At 31.5% G+C, this 21,243-nt stretch overlaps 4 protein-coding genes and 1 non-coding gene across 10 annotated transcripts; 3 read left to right on the top strand and 2 right to left on the bottom strand.

Moving 5' to 3' along the window:
* Positions 1–278: 278 nt before the first annotated feature.
* TRNAL-CAA lies at positions 279–362 on the bottom strand. Its single transcript has one exon. It is a non-coding gene; the product is annotated as a tRNA-Leu (tRNA).
* An 896-nt stretch (positions 363–1,258) lies between these two features.
* Positions 1,259–2,639, top strand: LOC110606364 (TLC domain-containing protein 5). Its single transcript, XM_021745137.2, has 5 exons — positions 1,259–1,656; positions 1,733–1,873; positions 1,941–2,060; positions 2,132–2,227; positions 2,302–2,639. The coding sequence occupies exons 1-5, from the start codon at positions 1,438–1,440 to the stop codon at positions 2,413–2,415; spliced, it is 690 nt and encodes a 229-aa protein (XP_021600829.1). The 5' UTR covers positions 1,259–1,437; the 3' UTR covers positions 2,416–2,639.
* A 1,872-nt stretch (positions 2,640–4,511) lies between these two features.
* Positions 4,512–8,211, bottom strand: LOC110608192 (26S proteasome regulatory subunit S10B homolog B). The gene is made up of 10 exons (XM_043953615.1): positions 8,004–8,211; positions 7,192–7,311; positions 6,736–6,872; positions 6,451–6,612; positions 6,147–6,233; positions 5,965–6,051; positions 5,749–5,886; positions 5,252–5,443; positions 5,073–5,171; positions 4,512–4,894 (listed from the first exon to the last, which is right to left on the bottom strand). The coding sequence occupies exons 1-10, from the start codon at positions 8,104–8,106 to the stop codon at positions 4,820–4,822; spliced, it is 1,200 nt and encodes a 399-aa protein (XP_043809550.1). The 5' UTR covers positions 8,107–8,211; the 3' UTR covers positions 4,512–4,819.
* Positions 8,212–12,376: 4,165 nt separating this feature from the next.
* On the top strand, positions 12,377–16,743 carry LOC110606515 (BEL1-like homeodomain protein 3). Of its 5 annotated transcripts, none has more exons than XM_043953280.1 (5): positions 12,377–12,391; positions 13,811–14,833; positions 14,926–15,299; positions 15,407–15,467; positions 15,780–16,743. In XM_043953280.1, the coding sequence occupies exons 2-5, from the start codon at positions 13,946–13,948 to the stop codon at positions 16,452–16,454; spliced, it is 1,998 nt and encodes a 665-aa protein (XP_043809215.1). In that variant the 5' UTR covers positions 12,377–12,391; positions 13,811–13,945; the 3' UTR covers positions 16,455–16,743. The 5 variants fall into 5 exon arrangements, with proteins under 5 accessions (XP_043809215.1, XP_043809212.1, XP_043809214.1 ...); XM_043953277.1 differs by lacking the exon at positions 12,377–12,391 and adding an exon at positions 12,398–12,833; XM_043953279.1 differs by lacking the exon at positions 12,377–12,391 and adding an exon at positions 12,840–13,206.
* Positions 16,744–16,890: 147 nt separating this feature from the next.
* On the top strand, positions 16,891–20,725 carry LOC110606516 (BEL1-like homeodomain protein 11). 2 transcript variants are annotated; one of them, XM_021745364.2, is made up of 4 exons: positions 16,891–19,784; positions 19,859–20,238; positions 20,309–20,369; positions 20,451–20,725. In XM_021745364.2, the coding sequence occupies exons 1-4, from the start codon at positions 18,981–18,983 to the stop codon at positions 20,607–20,609; spliced, it is 1,404 nt and encodes a 467-aa protein (XP_021601056.2). In that variant the 5' UTR covers positions 16,891–18,980; the 3' UTR covers positions 20,610–20,725. The 2 variants fall into 2 exon arrangements, with proteins under 2 accessions (XP_021601056.2, XP_021601055.2); XM_021745363.2 differs by having other exon boundaries at positions 20,309–20,725.
* The last annotated feature ends 518 nt before the right edge of the window (positions 20,726–21,243 follow it).

Raw genomic sequence — 21,243 nt, forward strand, 5'->3', positions numbered from 1 at the left:
CTATATCTTTTGATAAAAAACATTGTGCATTTCATTTTTATCATTCTATATTTAGGTTAAATCTTTTTCCTTCTGGCATTTGAATATTATATATTTTGATAAAAAAAATTTTGTGTATTTCATTTTTGTTAAATTATTATTGGTAAACCTTTTTCTTTAATGATAATAGCAGCTATTAAGCTTACTAATATTTAAGTGCATTCCAAATGAAATAGGAGTAAGACTAAAATCAAATGGAGGATTTTTCAATACCAATTTAAAGAAAAATGAAAAAATAATGTCAGAAGTGGGATTTGAACCCACGCCCTCTCACGAGGACCAGAACTTGAGTCTGGCGCCTTAGACCACTCGGCCATCCTGACATCGATGTTTGTCTTTTAAAAGATAGCATTTTATCAATGAAAACTAATTCAATTTTTCATATATTATATTACATACAAATTTTATTTATAAAAAGTACATTTTTTATATAAAAGTTAAATCTCCTATTATAGGCTAAATTTAAGAAAATAAAAAAAAAGCTAAAATTCAAGAAATCAAACTTCTTGATTTTGACGTAAATCAATAAATTAAAAATTCAATCTATTTTTGAGCTAAATTAGCTTAAATTACAAATTTTAAATTAATTTAGACAAAAACTAAAAAATTAGCTGCATTAAATTTTATCAATAAATATATGGATGAAATTGAACATTGAGCCCTTTTCTAATTGTCACCATCCATCATAATAGTATTTGATCATCTGAATCTACATTGCTTTTGCTGAAAATGGCTAGAAACTAATTGAAAATGATGCAACCAAATTTTATGAAAAAAAAAAAAAGACTTTTCATTTGAAATATCATTCACTTATAAAATAAAATAATTACAAAGTGGATATGAACAATATTCTAGAATTCCATCAAAATGAAGCATAATTCTGGATTTATATTGCTTATGAGTTCCTGCATTTTTCAAAACCATTGAGAATTTGATGATGATGAACTTAACTTATGGGTAAGGATAATTATTTTTTTAATTGATATTAAATGGCAATTTGACCAAGAAAATATATCATCTAATTGAATCTCTCCACACCCATCTGTGATATTGATCTCACCAAATTGCTTACAATGTAAAATAGTTCTCACATTAAATAATCACTGAATTATAATTCTTTATATTTAATTTCCAACTAAATTAGAAAATTAATCAAACAGTTAACAATAACCTAACTTCCACCTATTTCCGGGGACACTAAATAAATGATGCACAACTATAACTCCAACCAAACAAACAAAGCCTTTCCTGATTTGTCCTATAATCGGAATCATCGTTCATAACTACAACCCATCAATACTTCTGTCGTCTTGTTTCGGTTTGAAGTTTTCTTTTCCTTTGGTTTGGTTTCTGAAGAAACTGGGTTGATTTGCAACTTGCAGAAAAAGTAGGTTGTAAATGGAAAACTATGATTTGAATACAATAACCTTGGGAGTGATTTCATGGGCAACAATATTCCTGTTGACCAGAAAGTTTCTGCAGAATTATTCTTTCGAGTTCTGCAATCGCCTGGTTTCTTCAATCCACGCCATTGTAGCTGTGACATTAGCTTGTCTCTCAGTCGAAGATTGGAGGTGCCCTGCTTGTCCTTTGGCTTCAAACCCTTCACCAAGTCAGGTAATTTTCTTTTTCATCAAATCTTCATTTACGTAAAAGGGTTTGAATTAATTTGGGTAGTAAATTGATGGAGCAGATGCGAGCTTTGGGTGTGAGTGTTTCGTATCTGATATATGATCTGATATGTTGCCTCTTCGACAAGCAATTCAATCTGGACAATACAATTCATCATTTGGTGAGCATTGTTGGCTTGGGAGCTGGCCTTCTCTATCATAAGGTAACTTCAATTATTTTTTTTACTATTTTTGAAAATTTGAAGCTGAAGAGGTATTGGTGTTGTGCAGAGTGGATCAGAACTGGTTACCGCACTCTGGATAACCGAGATGTCTAGCCCTTTTCTCCACCTCAGAGAGCTTCTTAAGGATCTTGGTTACAGGGACACTCCCCTTAATTTGGCAGCCGATGTATCTCTCTCTCTCTCTCTCTCTCTCTCCATCTGTTAATTAATTAGACTTAATCTAATTTTATGGTGCAGATATCATTTGCAGTTATATTCACTTGCGCTAGAATGATTGGTGGGCCTTACCTTACTTATATGACTTTGAGAGCTGATAATCCCCTAATTGTTAAGGTAACTGATTTTTTGGGGAAAAAAGAGGAAAAAAAGAAAGAATGTGGTTTTATTAACTGTGAATTTGTAATTAGGTAATGGCAGTGGGATTACAGCTGGTGAGTGGTTTCTGGTTCTACAAGATTGCGAGAATGATGAAGTACAAGCTCGCCAAAGCCACGCCTAAGAAACCAAAAAAGTTCAATTAGGGCACTTTGCATTTAAAAGTCCAAAATCAATTGAGATGCAAAAATGATAGAAATTTAATAATTCTTATTGATTGTAAATGATAGCAATTTATGGTGTTTATTAGATAATTGTAGTTATTAGATAATAGTGACAATAATGCTTAGAGAGTGATATGTTGCCTAATAATTAGAATATAATTTTAAAATGTTTTTCATGAAATATATTTAAAAAAACTTATTTTTTAGTTGTTTAATCTTAATTTAAAATAAATATAATAATAATTTTATCTATAATAATATTAATAAAATTAAATAAACTAAAAGAAATATTTGTCATTCACATTTCAAAGTCAAAAAATGTAGAAAGGGACCTCTCACCATCGATGGTCTTATCCTTTTTCCCATCTTCATTTCCATTTCTTTTCTAAATTTGGTCAACAGAACGCGAGAAATAGCAATTCCCCACTTTTTTTACAAAAAAAAAACAGATGTATTAATTTTGAAAAAAATTACAGTTTAGTTTATCCGATTTGATAAAATATTTATTTTAATTTTTATATTTTTAAAATTTATTATTTAATTTTTAATATTTAAAAAATTATAAATTAATTTCTATCATCAAATTATCAGTTAATTTGCTATTCATTAATAAAAATAATTAAAATACTCTATAGTATATATTTTTAATTTAAAATAATATAATTTATAAAATTTAATTAAATTTATAATAAAATTTCTATAATTTTTCAAAATAATTCTTTATTTTATAATTATTGAGGAATAAAATCTTACAATTGACCCTACATATTTAATTATTTATAAATAGTTTTTGTATTTTATAATCAAACCCCTAAGTATATTGTGAAATAAATTATTTTAATTTTATCTCTAAATAATTATAATTTTTAAAAATAACTCATATGAAGAGTTGCAGGTGCTTTCACCATTAGTCCCAACACTGTCAACAAATTGAGCAAGGCTTATCGGCAATTGGGCAATTGTTAATGTTTCATATGACATTCCAGAATTTACTTCTCAATGTCCATCTCATTGGCTTCCTTCTAGATGCATGATCCAGGATATGCCTAATGGATATTCTAATGTTGTCAAATTGCTCCATTGATGTTTATTATCAGTGGTTAGTTCAATGTTGTATTTTCAAATTCAGTATAAATGCAATATTTTTTGAACTCACAACATTCAATCTTAAATGTCAAGGCAGATTATACTCACAACATTCAATCTTAAATGCCAAGGTAGATTATTTGGATAGAGCATGTGAAGGTAGAAAATAAAACTTCAATTCATAGGCTTTACAGAATAAGGAAAATAAAACTTCAATTCATGGGCTTTACAGAAACCTTATTCAGTGGAATGGCTTTCGGAGATAAACGATGACTTGTTAATCTGTAAAGATTGTGTAAAAGATTTGTATGCCTAATAGTGTTAGACAATTCAACTTGAGATTTGTGAAGGTGTTGTCTATGACGGCGAAATCGCGAGTAAAGGCCATATTAAAGCGATATCAACGACGAAATTTACAGCAACATCAATAACAAAATCTAAATAACATTGACGACAAGGTTCATAATAACACCGATGGTAAAATTGAGAGTAGTATTAATAACGAAATCGAAAATGATAATTATAGTCTTAAATCACGTTGAGGTGTGATGCAATCACACGTAAAATGAATTGGATGCATAAGTGTGCGGCAGTGCAATGATGCATTAGATCTTTGAAGCAATGGATTGAGTTAAAAGGAGGAGACAAAAAAAAATTAGAAAAGGAGTACTATGTTGAACTGATTTTGATTGGATTTTTTTTATTTAAAGGGTATTTTTATTTAAAGGATATTTTTATTTTTATAAAAAATAATGATAAATTAATTTTAATTTTAACGATAAAAATTAAATTATAAATTTTTCAAGAGTCAAGTTTTTAAAAAGTACAAAATCATTTCATTAAATCACTAATCTATAACATACCCTTAATTTTAAGAGAAAATGGATGTTGTTGTTGTTATTATTGCCGCAATTAGTTTGGAGGGGTAAGGTAGTGTAGCGTACTCTCACTGTAAAGGTACGAAATTAAAATCACAGTAAAAAAGGGGCTTAGATGGCGGCAGTTCCAAATCACTGCCATGCTTCAAATCAACTGCCGAAGTACAAGGATATAGGCATGGGAATTGGAAAAGCCATGTAGAATTCTATGAATAACTACAAATATGTCATTCGGAAACAACCGGAATTCAATTTCAACATGTTCAAAAGATTGATGCAGTACAATACTTGAAAGTTTCAAGAGTGAAAATCCATGACTTGGAAATCTGTAAACTGTGATAGTGTCGCTAAAAAACAATGCACCGTATGCATTAGAAATAAATGCACTGCCTCCAACTCCATGGCCACAAATGAAACGGCTTCTAGTCCTTCCCAAAATCAGCATTATAATGTGCACTTGATTCAAGTTTCTTTGCCTCATTAAGCTTCCTGACAGCCTGTGGTATTATAGCAAAGCAAGATTAAGCGCATATTGCAAATTATTAATTGGATGGAGCACATAAACTATACTTATTTTCACGTTTGCATTTATCTCACGGTGAAACAGCACATCTGTGCTTGGTTTGGGAGATGAGGTCCATTTGTTAAGTCCATTGTGCCAAGAACATAAATTACCTTCATAAAATCTTCATGGATGACGTAATCACGTTCTGCTCGAATTGCTGACATTCCTGCTTCGGTGCAAACATTGCGGAGATCAGCTCCATTAAAACCCTGACATAGTTGCAACAGGTAACAGTCATTACAATGAGTCAATAAATGCATAGAACAAAGATGGCCACTGTTTAGCTCACCTCTGCAAGTTTCACAACAGCCTCATAGTCAATCTCTCCATGCTTGGCAATGCCAGCAGCATGAATTTTAAGAATTTCCATCCTTGACTGTTCATTTGGCAATGGAATCTCTATCTTTCTGTCTAACCTCCCTGGACGAAGAAGAGCAGGATCGAGAACATCAGGTCTGTTTGTTGCCATTATCATTTTGACCTGCATTGTACAATAGGATGAGTCATACAAACCCCAATCTTGATCTTTTCATCAGTGAAATATCCCAATGTTTACAATTCAAGATAATAACTAAGCCAAAGAAGTTCATCAAAATTTCACTGGAGCACTAAGCATGCACTTAATGTTGAATATTCCTGAGTAAAGTTTCCATGACCATAAATAATGAGTAACATAAACCCAAGAGATCCTTCCAAAATCATGCTTTGCTTTTGAAAAGAAAAATATGAATTTGCATGTGGTATAAAATTATAATGCTCGGTGGACACAAAGCACACTTAAAACACCTTCCCAAGCTGATCAAATCCATCAAGCTGATTAAGTAACTCCATCAGTGTTCTTTGAATTTCACGATCAGCACTGGTTCCTTCACTGAAACGACGTCCACCAATGGCATCAATCTCATCCATGAAAATGATGCAGGGCTAAACAAACAAAAGTGAATTAGCATGTGAGTTGACATAACTTTGTAGGAAAGGAAATCCAAAATCCAAGATTCATACTTGGTGATCTCGTGCATATCCAAACATTTCTCGTATCAACCTAGCACTTTCTCCAATGTATTTGTCAATAATGGCACTTGAAACAACCTTCATCCAAATTAGAAGCATATGTTAACCAAGGAACCAAACACAAGCAATAAAATATAAAAGACAAAGGCTGATTAGACAACACAACAACTGACCTTCAAAAAGTTGGCATCTATGTTACTTGCAATAGCTCTAGCAAGTAAGGTCTTTCCAGTACCAGGAGGTCCATAAAGAAGCACACCCTGAAACACAATTTGAATTTGAAAAGAACATTAAATAATTTCATACAAGTGGGACATATGACTAACAAGTTTACATGATGCATGCAACAATAAAAATAAGGGGGGGGGGGGGGGGAGAACGAAAAAGAAAAAGGAATTTTGAGTGAATACAATAACTTTGATGAACAGTTAAAAGAATTTCAAATTTGATGATATGCTCAAAGAAACACATGATCACCTTGGGAGGTTTAATCCCCACTCTAATGAAAAGCTCAGGGTTCATGAGAGGTAGCTCAATGGATTCCCTCAATTCTCTGATTTGATCAGATAAACCGCCCACAGCTGAGTAGCTCACATTACCAGGATCTTCATGCAGCATGTTATAAACAACTGGATCTACCTGCCAGACCAAGGCATTCACAATAACAGATATTAACTGTGATGTGACAATGAACAAGAAAACAAGAACAAGAGCTAATAGAAAAGGAAACTTGATAAAGAAAGAAGAATCATAATAACTTACTTCACGTGGAAGAGACCGCATGATCGTGAGTGTTGTCATATCAAGAACCACTCTAGTTCCTGCAGTCAGTTTTTCTTTATCAACCTTACTGCGGCAGCCAACCACATATCGAGGACCGCTGCTTGCTTTGACAATCACTGAAACGTTATAGAAATGGAAGCAAGATTACTCCTTGATCATCAACTATCTCTTAAGACCACATGAACCAAGCAAATGAATGGGGGCAAGGATGAGAGTATAAAATCAAAGGATTGGGAAGGCAAAAATTGTGCAATTTGTACAGTATCCACAAGAGACTATTGTAAAAAAAAAAAAGGCCAGCTGAAAATAAATTATCATGAAAGATTCTATTTAAGAAACTAGTCCCAGTCTCAACACTTCAAAACACAAAACGCAACCAGAATTTGCACATGGATAGAAAGGCCAAGAGAGAACAAAATATTCAGGAGTACTTACAGCGCTCATTGTCAAGAGGTCGGAGAACTTCTCCAATGATCTGCCCAACACTTTGAAGAGACTTCAAATCATCCTCTGTCTTGTTGAATTCTTTCTTAGCAGATCTCAAATTGTCCCTCACTGCAAGAACATGATATCCAACTCAATACCACATAAAAACTTTACCATCAGTCCAAGACTATCAGCTCCCAAAGCAATGAAATAAGATCAGGTAGCCCATTCACAGTCTTTTGACATATGTAATGAACAGAAACAAGTAAAGAAACCATCATTTCATTGTTGTGACAGTCCAGAAACAAGAACAGAATGCACAATCAAATAATGGTTCCTAATGAATCAATCAAGGATAAAAAGTAAAAAAAAAAAAAAAATTAACTAAGGTGCCTACAGAGAATATCCTAACAGGAAGCATTTCAGCTCCTTATTTTTATTGAAACATTAAAATTACAAGAGTGATGAACTTTAATTGAGCTACCATCCCATGAAGTCGCGACTTTTTTTTTCTTTCCTCGTAAATGACAATATATTCGGAATTGCAACTGCCAAATTGAGAACCCTAAATTCCTCACTAATCGAATTAGCATACACGAACAAGACTTGGAACCTTTTCATATACCGACCAAAAATTCCAATAAAACGCAAAACTAAACCGAATCATTATACGCAAATTGACGACCAATAAACCCTAATCTAACTAATTGATCGCAGAAGTTGAAGAAATAACAATAAAATAGTTAAAAACAAGGTAATATCAGATCGATTAAGCAATCGCAAAACTGATGTATAGTGTTTTAGTAATCTGCTCGACTGACCAGCTCGTACTCTGGATTCCAACTCCTTGTGCTGCAGTAACTTCTTTCGATAATCCGCCACCGCATTACGACGCCGTGCTGCATCTTCTCCGTCGCTGCTCATCGTTCAAATCTGCCTTTGATTATCCTTTCCTATTTTCCTCACCAATTCCAACCCCTAATGAAACCTACTGACTTGTGAGTTGGGTCACCGGGATATTAAAGTTGTCGGACTTGCAAATAGATTGCAAAATTTACTTTAACTAAATCAATAAATTCTTCCAAAAAAAAAAACACTAAATCAAATAAATTGTTAATAAAAAAAATTATTAAAACCCTTGAATTCTTATTTTCTATAATTTGCTCTTCTATGATTTTAAATGTTATATACATGATAAAAAAAATTTTAAAAATTAGTATTTTGAGGAAAATAATTTTTTAAAAAGTATTGTATGATATTTTTAAAAAATTGCTATCAAATTTTTAATATAGTTAAAATTTAAAATTTGTATATGACTAAAAAAATAAAAATTATGATTACCAATTTTTTTTTCTAAATCATAATCATTTAGCCACATTTTAAAAAATCATAATTATTATATCTATATAGAAGAAATAATAATAATAAATCCTAAAAATTCATAGCAATTCTTAATTGTTTTCCTTATTGATTTCTAATTCAAGATGCTCATTTTTATTTTTCTAAAATTGAAATTTTTAATACTTACTCAAGAATTTTGCAATTTCCATAGCTAACTAGTTAAACATGCCAAGTTTATCTTATTGAAGGGATTGTGAAAGCCCACAATTTATGAAGATTAAAAGGTCAGAAATAAGAGAGATATTTTTTTCTATGAGATAAACGCTTTGTCCCCTTCCTCAAGTTTATATTCTTAAACTAGTTGTTTGCCAACGCTAAATATTAAAAATATTTTATATGTTATTATTGTAAAACAAAAAGGATAATTATAAAAGAGAATTAAAAATTTATTTAATATGTATGATTTTCAATTTTAGAGTAAAAAATTTTAAAATATTTTTTTGAGAGGGAATTTAAAAATATTTAAAAAATTAAAAATTTTAATATTTATTATCATATATTATTAATATTAATTTTATTTAAAATATTATATATTTAGAAAAATAAAATTTATTAAATTTTAATAGTGATGAATCGCAATAAGATAATGATCGAAAAATAGAATTATTTAGAATTAAATAATTCAAACACTGGAATAACTTGAAATTTATATATTTAAAAACATAAATCTTACTAAATTTAAATAGTGGCAGATAAGCGGTCACAGTGGTGGTGCAATAGACAAATAGAATCACTTAAATCAAATAATTTGAATATTTAAATTAGCAATAATTGTATAACTATGCACCCTACACTGTATACAAAGAAAATAATAAGAAAAAAGTTTAAAATATAGCTAGTTGAAAATAATGAAACAGAATCACATCAAGAAACTTATGCTAGTGATTTTTATATAAAATACAAATATAAAAGTTACATTTTTATAAAAAATAAAAAATAAAAAATTATTACAATCACTAATATAATAAATTATAATAATTCATATTTAATAAGCTTAAGGTTTATCATGCACGATTTAAATTATTACTAAACACTATTTTATTTTTTATTATATTTTAATTATTTTTATTTATTTTTTATAAATTATTTAAATTAGTAAAATTTTAATTTGATAATATTTTATATAATTAATTTTATTAATTCTTTAATTGTTTTTATTTTTTCATAATTAATATTTTTTATAATAATTTTAATTAATTACATATATTTATATAAATTTTATATAATTATTTATATTTAAGGAATAAAAATATATAATATTTTTATTTCAAAAAAAAATAATATTTATTAATTAAATTATATTAAATATGATTTTAAAAAATTATCAAATCAATAAATTAATACTATTGTGAGATAGTGAAAATTTTTTACATAATATTTTATTATGGACTTTTATATATATATATTTTTAACATTATATTTATTAATAAATTACATTTAACATATATATTAATTATTATTTTATATAGATAAAAAATTATAAATTCATACATAATTATCTAGAATTAATTATGCATTTCATCATCTCTCATATATTTATTATTATTTATATAAGAGATAAAATGCACGAATTATCAATTAATTAATAATATTAGTTATAATTTTTTTACGATTTATTTATTATTAAAATTAAAAATAAATATATATGTTAAAATTTTTATTTTATTGAAATTTATATATTATATTAAAAAATTTATAAAAAATTAAAAAGTCACTATTAATTATTAATAGTAATGATAGAAAATTAAAAAATTATATATAATTATAGTGATAAAAATAATAAATTTCATTTATTATTAAAAAATATTAATTAGTAATATTATTAAATATAAAAATATAGCTTGAAAATAAAAATTATATATATTAAGTGGATCACTTACAAATATACAAATTTAAAAATATCATTTAGTATAACTATATCAATCTAAATATGTAACTTATTTATTTTTATTATTTAAATATATTTTTATAGGATAATTATTTATTTATTTATTTATTTTTTGAAATAGGAATCGAGAATTAGTAGTGTAGAATTTAAAAATTATTTATTTTTATAAATATATTTTTAATATTATATTTATTATAAAAATAAAATATATAATAATTTTAAATAACAAAATATAATAAAAATTTTATTTTAATATCAATAATATATTATATTTTAAAATAGTAGGAAATCAAAAAGTTAATAATCATTAATATAATAAATTGTACTTATTATATTAAAAATAAAAAATCAAAAGATCATAACATGTATTAATTATTATTTTATATAGAAATAAAATTAAAAATTATAAAAAAATATAAATTTATATCATATAACATAATTATATAAAGTTAATAGTATAATTGACAATCTCTTAATATTTGTTATTATTCAAATAAAAGATAAAAAAATAGTAATAATTAATTAATAATATTAAATATATTTTTTTATAATTTATTATTAAAAATTATATATATGTTAAAATTTTTATTTTATTGTGATTAATTTATTATATTAAAAAATCATAAAAATTAAAAAATTATAGAATAATAATAATAATAATAGAAAATTAAAAAGCCACATACTGATAATAGTGAAAATTAAAAAATCAGGTATAAATTACAATAATAAAAATATTTATTATGAATATATTAATTAATAATATTATTAAATATAAAAGTATAATTTAAAAATAAAAATAAAAAATATTATATATATCACTTGATACAAATATATAAATTTAAGAGCGTAACTTAATATAATTATATAAATCTAAATATATTTTCTATCCAAGTATTCATAATCTATTTTAGAATTAAGTTTTATATAAATTAATATATATTTGGTCAAACAAAACGCATGATTAGTTCTGATTCCAATTCAATCTTATTTTTAATTAAAACAAATTATAAATTTGTTTAAACCTAATTATAACTTTAATGAACCAGTAAATGAGCAACACATTAGGCATTTTCACATTGCTTTTGCTTTGCTCCAAATTGAGAAGTGGATTCCACTTTTTGTCAAGTGATAACACTTCCATTGAAGTTCCCTAGGCTGCAACGAATCTTACAGATTCATCTGCCCAAACCTCATTGTGATTGACCAATTCTTCAATTTACGTGTGAATTATTTCTTATATTTCAATAATGATTTATTATTGGATAGAAGTTTTCGTGTGATACTCATATTATGTTTAAATATTTTTATTTTAATTCTCATTGCATGATGTAATGTTTTTTTCTGTATTAATATATATAATTATTTTTTGAAATTTATTTTAAAATAATTCACAACTTTTGATTAAAATATCATTCATTTAATTAATTATTTACTTGGTAAACAACTTTAAATTTATTTATTCATTATCCAATTTTAAATGGCATCTATTTTATTTAATAAATTCATTAAACTTGTAGTTCATCTTGTATACTTGAAAACATAAGCTGTCAAGAAAATACATATATATATATATATATAAAGAAAGCTGGTTAAGGCAGATAAATAGAAAATTTCATCAGTTTGAAGATAATAATAAAATAACATGGATAAAAAAAAAAAACTAGAAAAACTGTAGCAACCGTCAGCAGCTAGCGTGTAAAAGCAGACACGTGTTAACGCGTGAATCAGTGACTCGCAACTACTCCCAAGTACAGCTAACACGAACAAGCTACCCGATATTTAAAAAAATAATAATAAAACTGAGATTGAAAAAAACCACCAATCAAAGGCTTTTAGATGCTTCCGAATTCCCAAATGGCCAATTATGGAGAGAGAGAGAGAGAGAAGCATTATTATGCGTTAAAAAGCAGGCTTAAGGAGGTATGGTGTGGTTACAGGTCTACCAACTGGTGGTTAGGTTTTGAAACTCTCTTAAGCAATGAAATTTTCTCACAAGGATGAACATGAATTCAAGGAACAACCACCATTGCTAGTTTCATTTTTTTTTTCTACACATGTGAGAAATCTGGAATCATTACCAGACACATATTCTTAAACTATTCAATAATTTTTTTTGGTGTGGGTATCTGCTGTTGGTCCATGTTTAAATAATACTATATTTTATTTGGGTTTGGCGTCAATGTTCCAATGATAAGGAGGGTGGGTTGCTTCTGTTTGTGTTTATGCCTTTGTGGGTAGCATCTGTATTTCTTGGGATTGCTTTTGTGTTTTTGCTTTTATAATAAAAATCTTGTCTTGGAGTTTTCTGGTTTTTTCTGTTCCCTGTCCCAGCCGCATCATTTCATTTCTATGGGGTTTTCAGGTATTTACTCTGATCTCTACCCTTTTCCATCTCTCTAGTATTTGAATCATTACTTATCAGTAATCATTGCTCATACTGCGTGTGCTTTTTAATTATTTGAGTTTTCTTTTACATGGTGATGGTCACGAGAAACTAAAATCAACTGAGACACACGCAGCTCTTTGTAGCTTAATTTTGGGATTTAAGCATGGTGTGATTCAGTGGAGGTTCTAGATTAGGTGTCCACCTTTCCTTAGAGCTTCTTTATATTCGTGGGCTTTTCACTTTGATTGCTGTGGCTTGTGACTTGTGAGTGTGTGCTTCTTATGATTTATGGTGTTTCTTATTTTGGCTTTGGATGATATGATGATTATTACAAACAGGATTAATTTCAGTAAGTTCCATAGGCGGCCATGGACAGCTCTAAGTTCTAACTTGTGTCTGAGCTTTTCATGATACCTGGATTTTTCTTTTATCTACTTGTTGAATTTTCCTTTGAAATTTCTGGTTTCTTCTGCACATGAATGCAAGTTTTTATGGTGTTGATGTAGAGTTATATTTAAAGAAAATTGCAAAAAGAACATATGGGTTTTATATACCTGTAAAGTTTATGCACTCTTGGCTAGCTGTTGGGTTCCTTATTGTCTTACTTTCAGCTCAGTTACCTGGGTTTCGCGGGAATTACTGATTATCTATGTGTACTTTTTTTCTCTTGAACTTTTCTGTAACTTTACCTTGATTGGGGGGGAAGTTTTGTGTGGATGAGGTTTTGTTTTAGCTGTGAGTTTCCCCTGGATACTATCCGCTGTGCCTTGAAAATCTGATCAGGTTGTTGCCACTGTTTCCTTATATCAATCTTGGATTATTTTGTGCATTAATGTTCTAAAATTTCATAAAAAGACCTGTTTATAACTGAAACTGAAGATGTAAGAATTTAGTTGTGCGTGCCATTAGTCTAAGAATTTGAATGACATCTGAATGGTTTTCTGTTTTGTCAGAATTTGATACATGATGGGCTTATTGTCGGGGCATTAATATCAGTGGCTGTCACTTTATGGATAGAACTGGGAGTGCTTTCTCATTCATCTTAGAGCACTTCACCTGAGGTTGTGAGGCAGAGGAAGGAGAAGACGATGTCTACTTATTACCCCAGTTTAAGCAGCCAAAAAGAGAACTTGCAAAGCCTATATCCAGGAGACCACAAAATTTCTTCATATTCTGAACTTCCCTCCCATCCTAATAACATGACAATGTATGTGAACCAAGCTTCTGCTGCTGGAGCTTATTCAGAATTTTTAACTGAGAGTTCCTTGTCTTCTGACCATTGTGCTGAATTTGCATCTGCTGGAGATGGAAATGAGATGATGTTCATTCCACCTACAAGTGCCACAATGAGTTTGCAACCTATTGATGGACATTTAAACACAGCGTCAACTGATCCAGCAGGCAACCATGTTAGTGAACAGAATTTTCAATGTCAGGGATTATCTCTAAGACTTGGCACAGAGATGCAACCTGCAGTCTCTGTTCCTTCATTTCAATATCAAAATCCCAGCCTAATTTTACCTTCATCATCGAGTCCACATCTTCCAGTAATGGGGAAGTGGATATTATCCTCCGGTGGTGGTGAAAATCATCAAAGTAACCTTATCCGAACAGAGGTTTCTCGCAATCCTCAGTGCTTAGATGCCCAAAAAGATATGCATTCTGATGCATATATGTATGAAACTTGTGGCTATGCTAATGCTACCTCAAACTCTAAATACCTCAAGGCAGCTCAACAACTTCTTGATGAAGTCGTTAATCTCAGAAAGGCCTTAAAGCAGCTCCAATCTAACAAATGTTTTGATGACATCAAGGAGAATGATGGGAAACCTAGCAGCCAATCTATCCTTCCAACATCAAGTGGGATTTCATCTGGCCCTAATGAGTCAACTGCCAACTCCTCTTCCGAGTTAACTTCTGCAGAAAGACAAGATTTTCAGAACAAGAAGATAAAGCTTTTGTCCATGTTGGATGAGGTAAGCCCATTTTCCTGCTGAATCTATCTGGATAATTTCATTATGTTTCTTTGCGTGTGGCTGTGCTTGAGAAATGATATGCTTTTCTATAGGTGGATAGAAGATACAAAGAGTATTACCATCAAATGCAAATTGTGGTGTCTTCTTTTGACATGGTGGCTGGTCAAGGAGCAGCTAAATCATACACAGCACTTGCTATCCAGACAATTTCCCGTCATTTCCGCTGTTTGCGTGATGCAATCAGCAACCAGATAGAAATAACGAGGAGAAGACTCGGGGAGCAAAGTAACTCTCCTAATGGTCAAGGAGGGATACCACGTCTCCGCTATGTGGATCAGCAACTCAGGCAACAGAGGGCTCTCCAACAGTTTGGTGTTATGCGTCATGCATGGAGGCCTCAAAGGGGCCTTCCTGAGAGCTCTGTTTCAATTCTTCGAGCTTGGCTTTTTGAGCATTTCCTTCATCCGTATGTTTCTGGATGCTAGTTCTCTCAGTAGCAGTTGTATTTTTTTTTTTTTTTTGCAATATCAGTTTATTTATTTATGCAACTCTTTCCTGATTTCACATGAACAGCTACCCTAATGACTCGGAGAAAATCACTCTAGCAAAACAGACAGGATTAACCAGAAACCAGGTAGAAATCTTATTCTCTGAATCTAGGTCATTCATATTTTTCCTTGCTCGCAATTTTCTTATGATGATGATGACTGAATTCATGAAGTTTGTTCCTTGCTTGGCGTTTTATTTTTGAACCTCTATGTCGAGGATCTCCTTAGCACGAATCCTGTGAACTTGTCTATTTGAGTTTCATGTGTGCCTTTGTTCTGTGTACTTGAGAAGTATCTGTTGTTCTCCAGACAATGTATTACTCAAGATCCATATGAATTGTCGAGTTTCTCTTTTCTTTGTTCACATGCCATGATTATTATTGTCATATTTGGATCAGGTTGCAAACTGGTTTATTAATGCACGGGTGCGTCTTTGGAAGCCCATGGTTGAGGAAATATACAAAGAAGAATTTGCAGATTCTGAAGCAAACTCTAAATCTTCTCTAGATGATGCAACCAAAGCACTTGGAGAGAATCAACTGGTATCTGAGAATAGGCTAGATGAATTGCAAGACAGTTTGACGTCTGCAGCTGCTGATAGTAACCGCACAGGTCAAGTTCATGCCTTAAAGTTTGATCCCCTTCTTGACATAGAAATGAACAAACCTGTAGCAAAAACAGTGCTTCAGAATAATTCTCTTGGAGATGTCACAAATTCTAGGATTACAAAACTCCAGGGCAACCAAAGATCTAACATGGATGAACAAAGCCCTTATCTAGACAAGGATATCCCAAGTAACCAGCATGGTGATGAGAGTCTTATGCCTGCTGCTCTCTCATATGACATATCAGAGTTGAGTGGATTTGCAATTGGCAATCAAGTGTCTCTTGCATTAGGACTGCAACATCATGAAAGTGATGCTTTTCCCATGTCCGGTGGGAATCAAATCAGAGGTAACAATATAGCAGCTTCCTCCATGGGACCTGACACGATCGACTATCATTGCATATATATGGGAAAGCAACAAGACAGGCTTGGAAATTCCCATCTGTTACGTGATTTTGTGGTCTGAAATAAATTGTTCTTGCTTTAGTGCTTTTGGTTTTATTGATAAAAAAATCATTCTTGCCGACAGAAGGATTAATCAAGTTGTGGATAGCCAAAAACAGAAATTACATGCTTTGTGATACTGCCTGGAACTCATTATTTTATTTTCTAATAGTTTTTGATACAAGAAATCTAATGCTGCTATAGATATTAATGTACATACGGGCATGAAGTCTGCTTGTAATATAAAAATAGATTGGTGGAATTGTAGGCATATTTGTAAAGATGCAATAAAATGGTTGTGGTCTTGTGTACACTGTTGAATAAGGAATTTTGTAAAAGTACTCCATTATTGTGACACTGATTGTATCACATTCAGAAATTTTCTGATGTATATGTGACTTGAAACTTACCTTGCATGATTAACAAGAATATGTCTTGTCAAAGAATGATTTTTCAGGTTTTGCTCTACTAATTTAACTCTAAAGTAAAGTAAATTAAAGGATTTTTTCTCTTTTCTTTTGCTTCATGATTTGTCTTGATATCAGACATTAAAATTTTCTAGCAGCTGAGATGTGAGATGTGGTCCCACTTTATATGTCTATTGCTTTCTGGTTTCTTTGATGCTATTTTCTGATCTCATTAGTCTTTTTCAGTTGTTTATTTTTTCTACAAACCACAATGTTGGTTACATATGTGCATTCTGCTTCCTGGCTCCATGCCTTCTGTTCCTGCTTGATACTTGAAAGTGCACTAATGGCTTAGGAGATGATCATCTTTTCTTCTTGTAGTAAAGTTTTCCTGAGCTGGGCAGCTAATCCTGCATTGCATAGGCAAGAAAACGACTACTGGATGAGAATTAGAAAGGCGAGGCTGGCTGATAAATTGCTAAAGTTTCTGCCACTTGGACCCAAATTATGAATGAATTTTAGCTCAGTAATAATGAAGTTGTGGCTAAAGCAAGATCTGGAGTTGGAATCTTAGTGGCAGTGAAAAATCTACATCATCCTCCCCTGGCTGTTGTTCGTATCTTCTTCTTGTCTATTAGGTGAAATTTAGATACTCCTGCTACTAGCGACCACCAATCACCAAGTCAAAGAGTATTTGTGGGGAGAAAGCAAGCAGAGTTAGTTGTATTCATCTGGTTGAAATTTACTGGGATAGTTTCAGACTTCAGAATACACAGATACCTTTAATCTTGCGAGGGTGAGCCATTTTCAGGTCCTAGTAAAAAACAAAGAGAGCGACAACTGGAGGAGGACAAAGGAACAAAAACGGCAATCATTACTAAAGCTAATGTAAAAGGACTAGCCCCCCAAGAAAAAACACTGAGAATCATCTCATCAGCACATCAATGACCGAACCACACCCACAAAACTCTCTCTCTCTCTCTCTCTCTCTCTGGAGCAAGAATCCCAATTTTATTTTCTCTTCATTCTTAAAAGATTTTTATTTTCAGTGATCTTTCAACATCTCTGTGCATGATTACAACACCTAACAGGGAAAAAAAGATAGTTATTCCCATATGGTTACAGTCTCAAAAACAGTCAATCTTAAAACTGGGAGTATGCAAAAGATAGCTTACAATTTTATCCTCCTTTTCAGTCTAAAGCAACCTAACCCAGTAAATAAAACAATTTAACATGTTAAGAGGTCTCCCTCTTGCTCTTGTGAAGAGAGAGAGAGAGAGAGAGAGAGAGAGAGAGATTCACTGTTTTTCTTGCATTGAAAGTACATTGTCAGCCAACGAAATACAACTGCATGAACTTAAAGCTGAAGGGTTGATGCTTTTGCTTCTTGTTTTATGGTCATGACTCATCGAAGCTGGGGGACCATCTTTTTCTCTCACTTTTTTTTTTCTCTTGACCAATTAACTTCACTCCTTTGCACAACTATCAGAAACTATATTATTAGCCTATTAGGCATTATAGCTTTTGGCTGCTTAGTTTTAGACCTGCTCTGTTTATATTTCAGAAAGAAATATGGGCTCTGTGCTTTCTTCTGTGAATTATTAGCGTAAACAGAAGTATTTAGCTGCCATTGGTTGGTGGATCTTCTGCCTTGAGCCTCTGGCCTTCATTGTTTTATGCATATAATAAAATAATGATTTCCATTAGATCTTTAGGGGGTTTCCTTGGATTTTGTTAATTCAATGAGAGAGTTGGACTAGCGGAAAATATTAATGAGATATTGGCTTCTCTTGAATTCTGTTCTACTGGTTCTGTACTTTTACCTTCTGTTTACGCTTTATTACAAATTTGTTTCTCGTCGTCCTCTCTCTCTCTCTTCTCTTGCTTTTATTTTCTGTAATTTTCTTGCTGTTCTTCTAGTTTGAAATTTTGCTATTTGCCTGCACTAAACTGGGTTTCGCACTACCATTCTTTTCGCTATCAATGAACTTTGTTTCCCAAAAGTCAGTTCGTATAAAATTATGAACTACACTTTTCACATGTAACTTTCTTAATTCACAGCACTTCTTTCTGTTAAACCAATATTCTTCTTCTTCTTCTTTTTTGGGGGGTGGGGGGTTTCTTCTTTTCTACTGGTTACTATGGTTTCACATGATTCACCCCAAAATCTAGCTTCTAGTATGGTACAACAATTCTTCATCTCAGGCTTTGTTACCAGTCAAAACCAGTTCGAAAACCAGAATTTCAATGGTTATGGTTCAGATTTAAGAGACAGCAACACATTCCCTCAGTCTCTTGGTTTAATGCCAAGCACACATTCTCATGGAGAAAGAATGTCTAGGTCAATAGACCTTGTACAAGCTCCTTCAATGGAACAAGACTCTGAGGTTAGCCACACTAGACATTTAATGGATCTTCTTGGAGCTGCAAATGCAACCAATCATCAACCTCAGGGGCTGTCATTGTCTCTTGGTCCTCACATGCTTGCTTCTCAAGTTCAATACAGGCAGAGATCCACTAATTCAGATTTTGTTAGCCCCAGTTACTTGTTTCCTGAAGAATATGCAAGAAAAGATTGTAATCCTGGATTTGAACAAGTAAACAATCACTATTCTTACACTTGTAATGCATTTGCTTCATCATCAACCGTGCAAAGCAGATCATCTTCCACTTCTTATGGAACAGAATCTTTTTCCGTTGCTATAAAGAAATCGAGGTATTTAAAGCCTGCTCAGGTCCTCTTAGAAGAAACTGTTAGTGTTAATGCCAAAGCAGCTGGAATTAACAATGAAAAGCTTGTGGGGAAGTTGTTTTCTAGTAGAAGAAGAGGAGCTCTAGGACTTTGTTCTGAATTAAAAGCAGAATTATGCTGTAATGGTTTCATACCAGCTGATAGACATGAGCTTCAGGTTAAATTTACAAAGCTTGTGGCATTGCTGGACGAGGTTAGTCCTTTGTCTGAAAATTCTGGTTGCCGTTTTGGATTCTAAACTCCAGTATTAATCACTGCATTTTTCAGATTGAGGGAAGATATGAGAAGTATTATCATCAAATGGAACAAGTAATATCATCATTTGAGGAGATAGCGGGTTTCGGGACGGCCCAATCTTATACTGCTCAAGCCCTCCAAGCCATGTCCCGACACTTCTGCAACCTGAGAGATGCTATATTGTCTCAAATCAAAGCAACAAGAAGAACACTTTCACAAGATTTACCGAAAATCAGCAAGGGATTGTCGCGACTTAGTCTGTTTGATAAAGAGACAGGACATAATCGGATGTCTCTTCAACAGCTTGGAATGATCCAAAGCCAAAGGCAAGCATGGAGACCCATCAGAGGCTTACCAGAGACCTCGGTGACCATCCTTCGCTCTTGGCTTTTTGAGCACTTCTTGCACCCGTAAGTTGCTTTTAAAATAAATGCTAGATCTTTAATAAATTGTATATCTTGCTGATTGTTGCTGACACAGGTATCCAAATGATTCTGAGAAGCTAATGTTGGCATCACAGACAAGCCTGACCAAGAATCAAGTTAAGTATTGCAATATCCTTTTCAAACAACACCTTCATGTTTCTTCCTTTTATGAACCGGCTTGGTTTTGGCGTACCCAGGTTTCAAACTGGTTCATAAATGCTCGAGTACGGCTGTGGAAGCCTATGATAGAAGAAATGTACAAAGAAGAGTTTGCAGACTCTGCTGAGGAATCAAATCCATTCTTGGACAGTAGTTCCATGGCAAGGGATGATGTTGCAGATGATTCAGAGGATTGATGGGAGTTCATGTCAATTGTTCCACAGCTTGTAGCTTAAGCTGTCTGAATTGATGATACTTAAAACTTTTTGTTGCTTTTGTTCATATCCTTTTGGAATAAGTTGATGCTTAAAACTATTCACTCTTAACAAGTTTGGTTTCAGTTGCATGCAAGTGGGTAAATGTTAGAACAGCTTAAATAAAGGAGTTTTATCCCTCACAAAAAAAGTTTTATCCCAATCATCTATTAAACTTTATTTATCAATATTTAAAACAGTATCTATATAAAAAAATTAATTTCAAATCCAGCCGGATCCTGTAAGACCATGTCCGAGTCCTTCTGAAAAATTATTATTTTTCAAAAGAAAATTTTCAAACAAAATCCAGATTCATAAATGTGATAGAATCATAAAATTTATTTCTTAAATAAAGAAGAAAAATATTAAGTAACATATTTTTACATTTATAAACTAAAATTTATTTTTATTAATTATGAGAAAAAATAAATGGTGAAATAAATAAATAGAGAAATATAAAAATGAGGGTACAATTAGTAAAGGTATATGGCGGGAGAAATTCTTCAAATTCGCAATTCGTATTAATCATTAATTAATTGTCCCAAAATAATTATTGAGAAACTAAAAAAATTCATAA

This window comes from Manihot esculenta, chromosome 18, assembly GCF_001659605.2.
Source record: "Manihot esculenta cultivar AM560-2 chromosome 18, M.esculenta_v8, whole genome shotgun sequence".
NCBI lineage: Eukaryota > Viridiplantae > Streptophyta > Magnoliopsida > Malpighiales > Euphorbiaceae > Manihot > Manihot esculenta.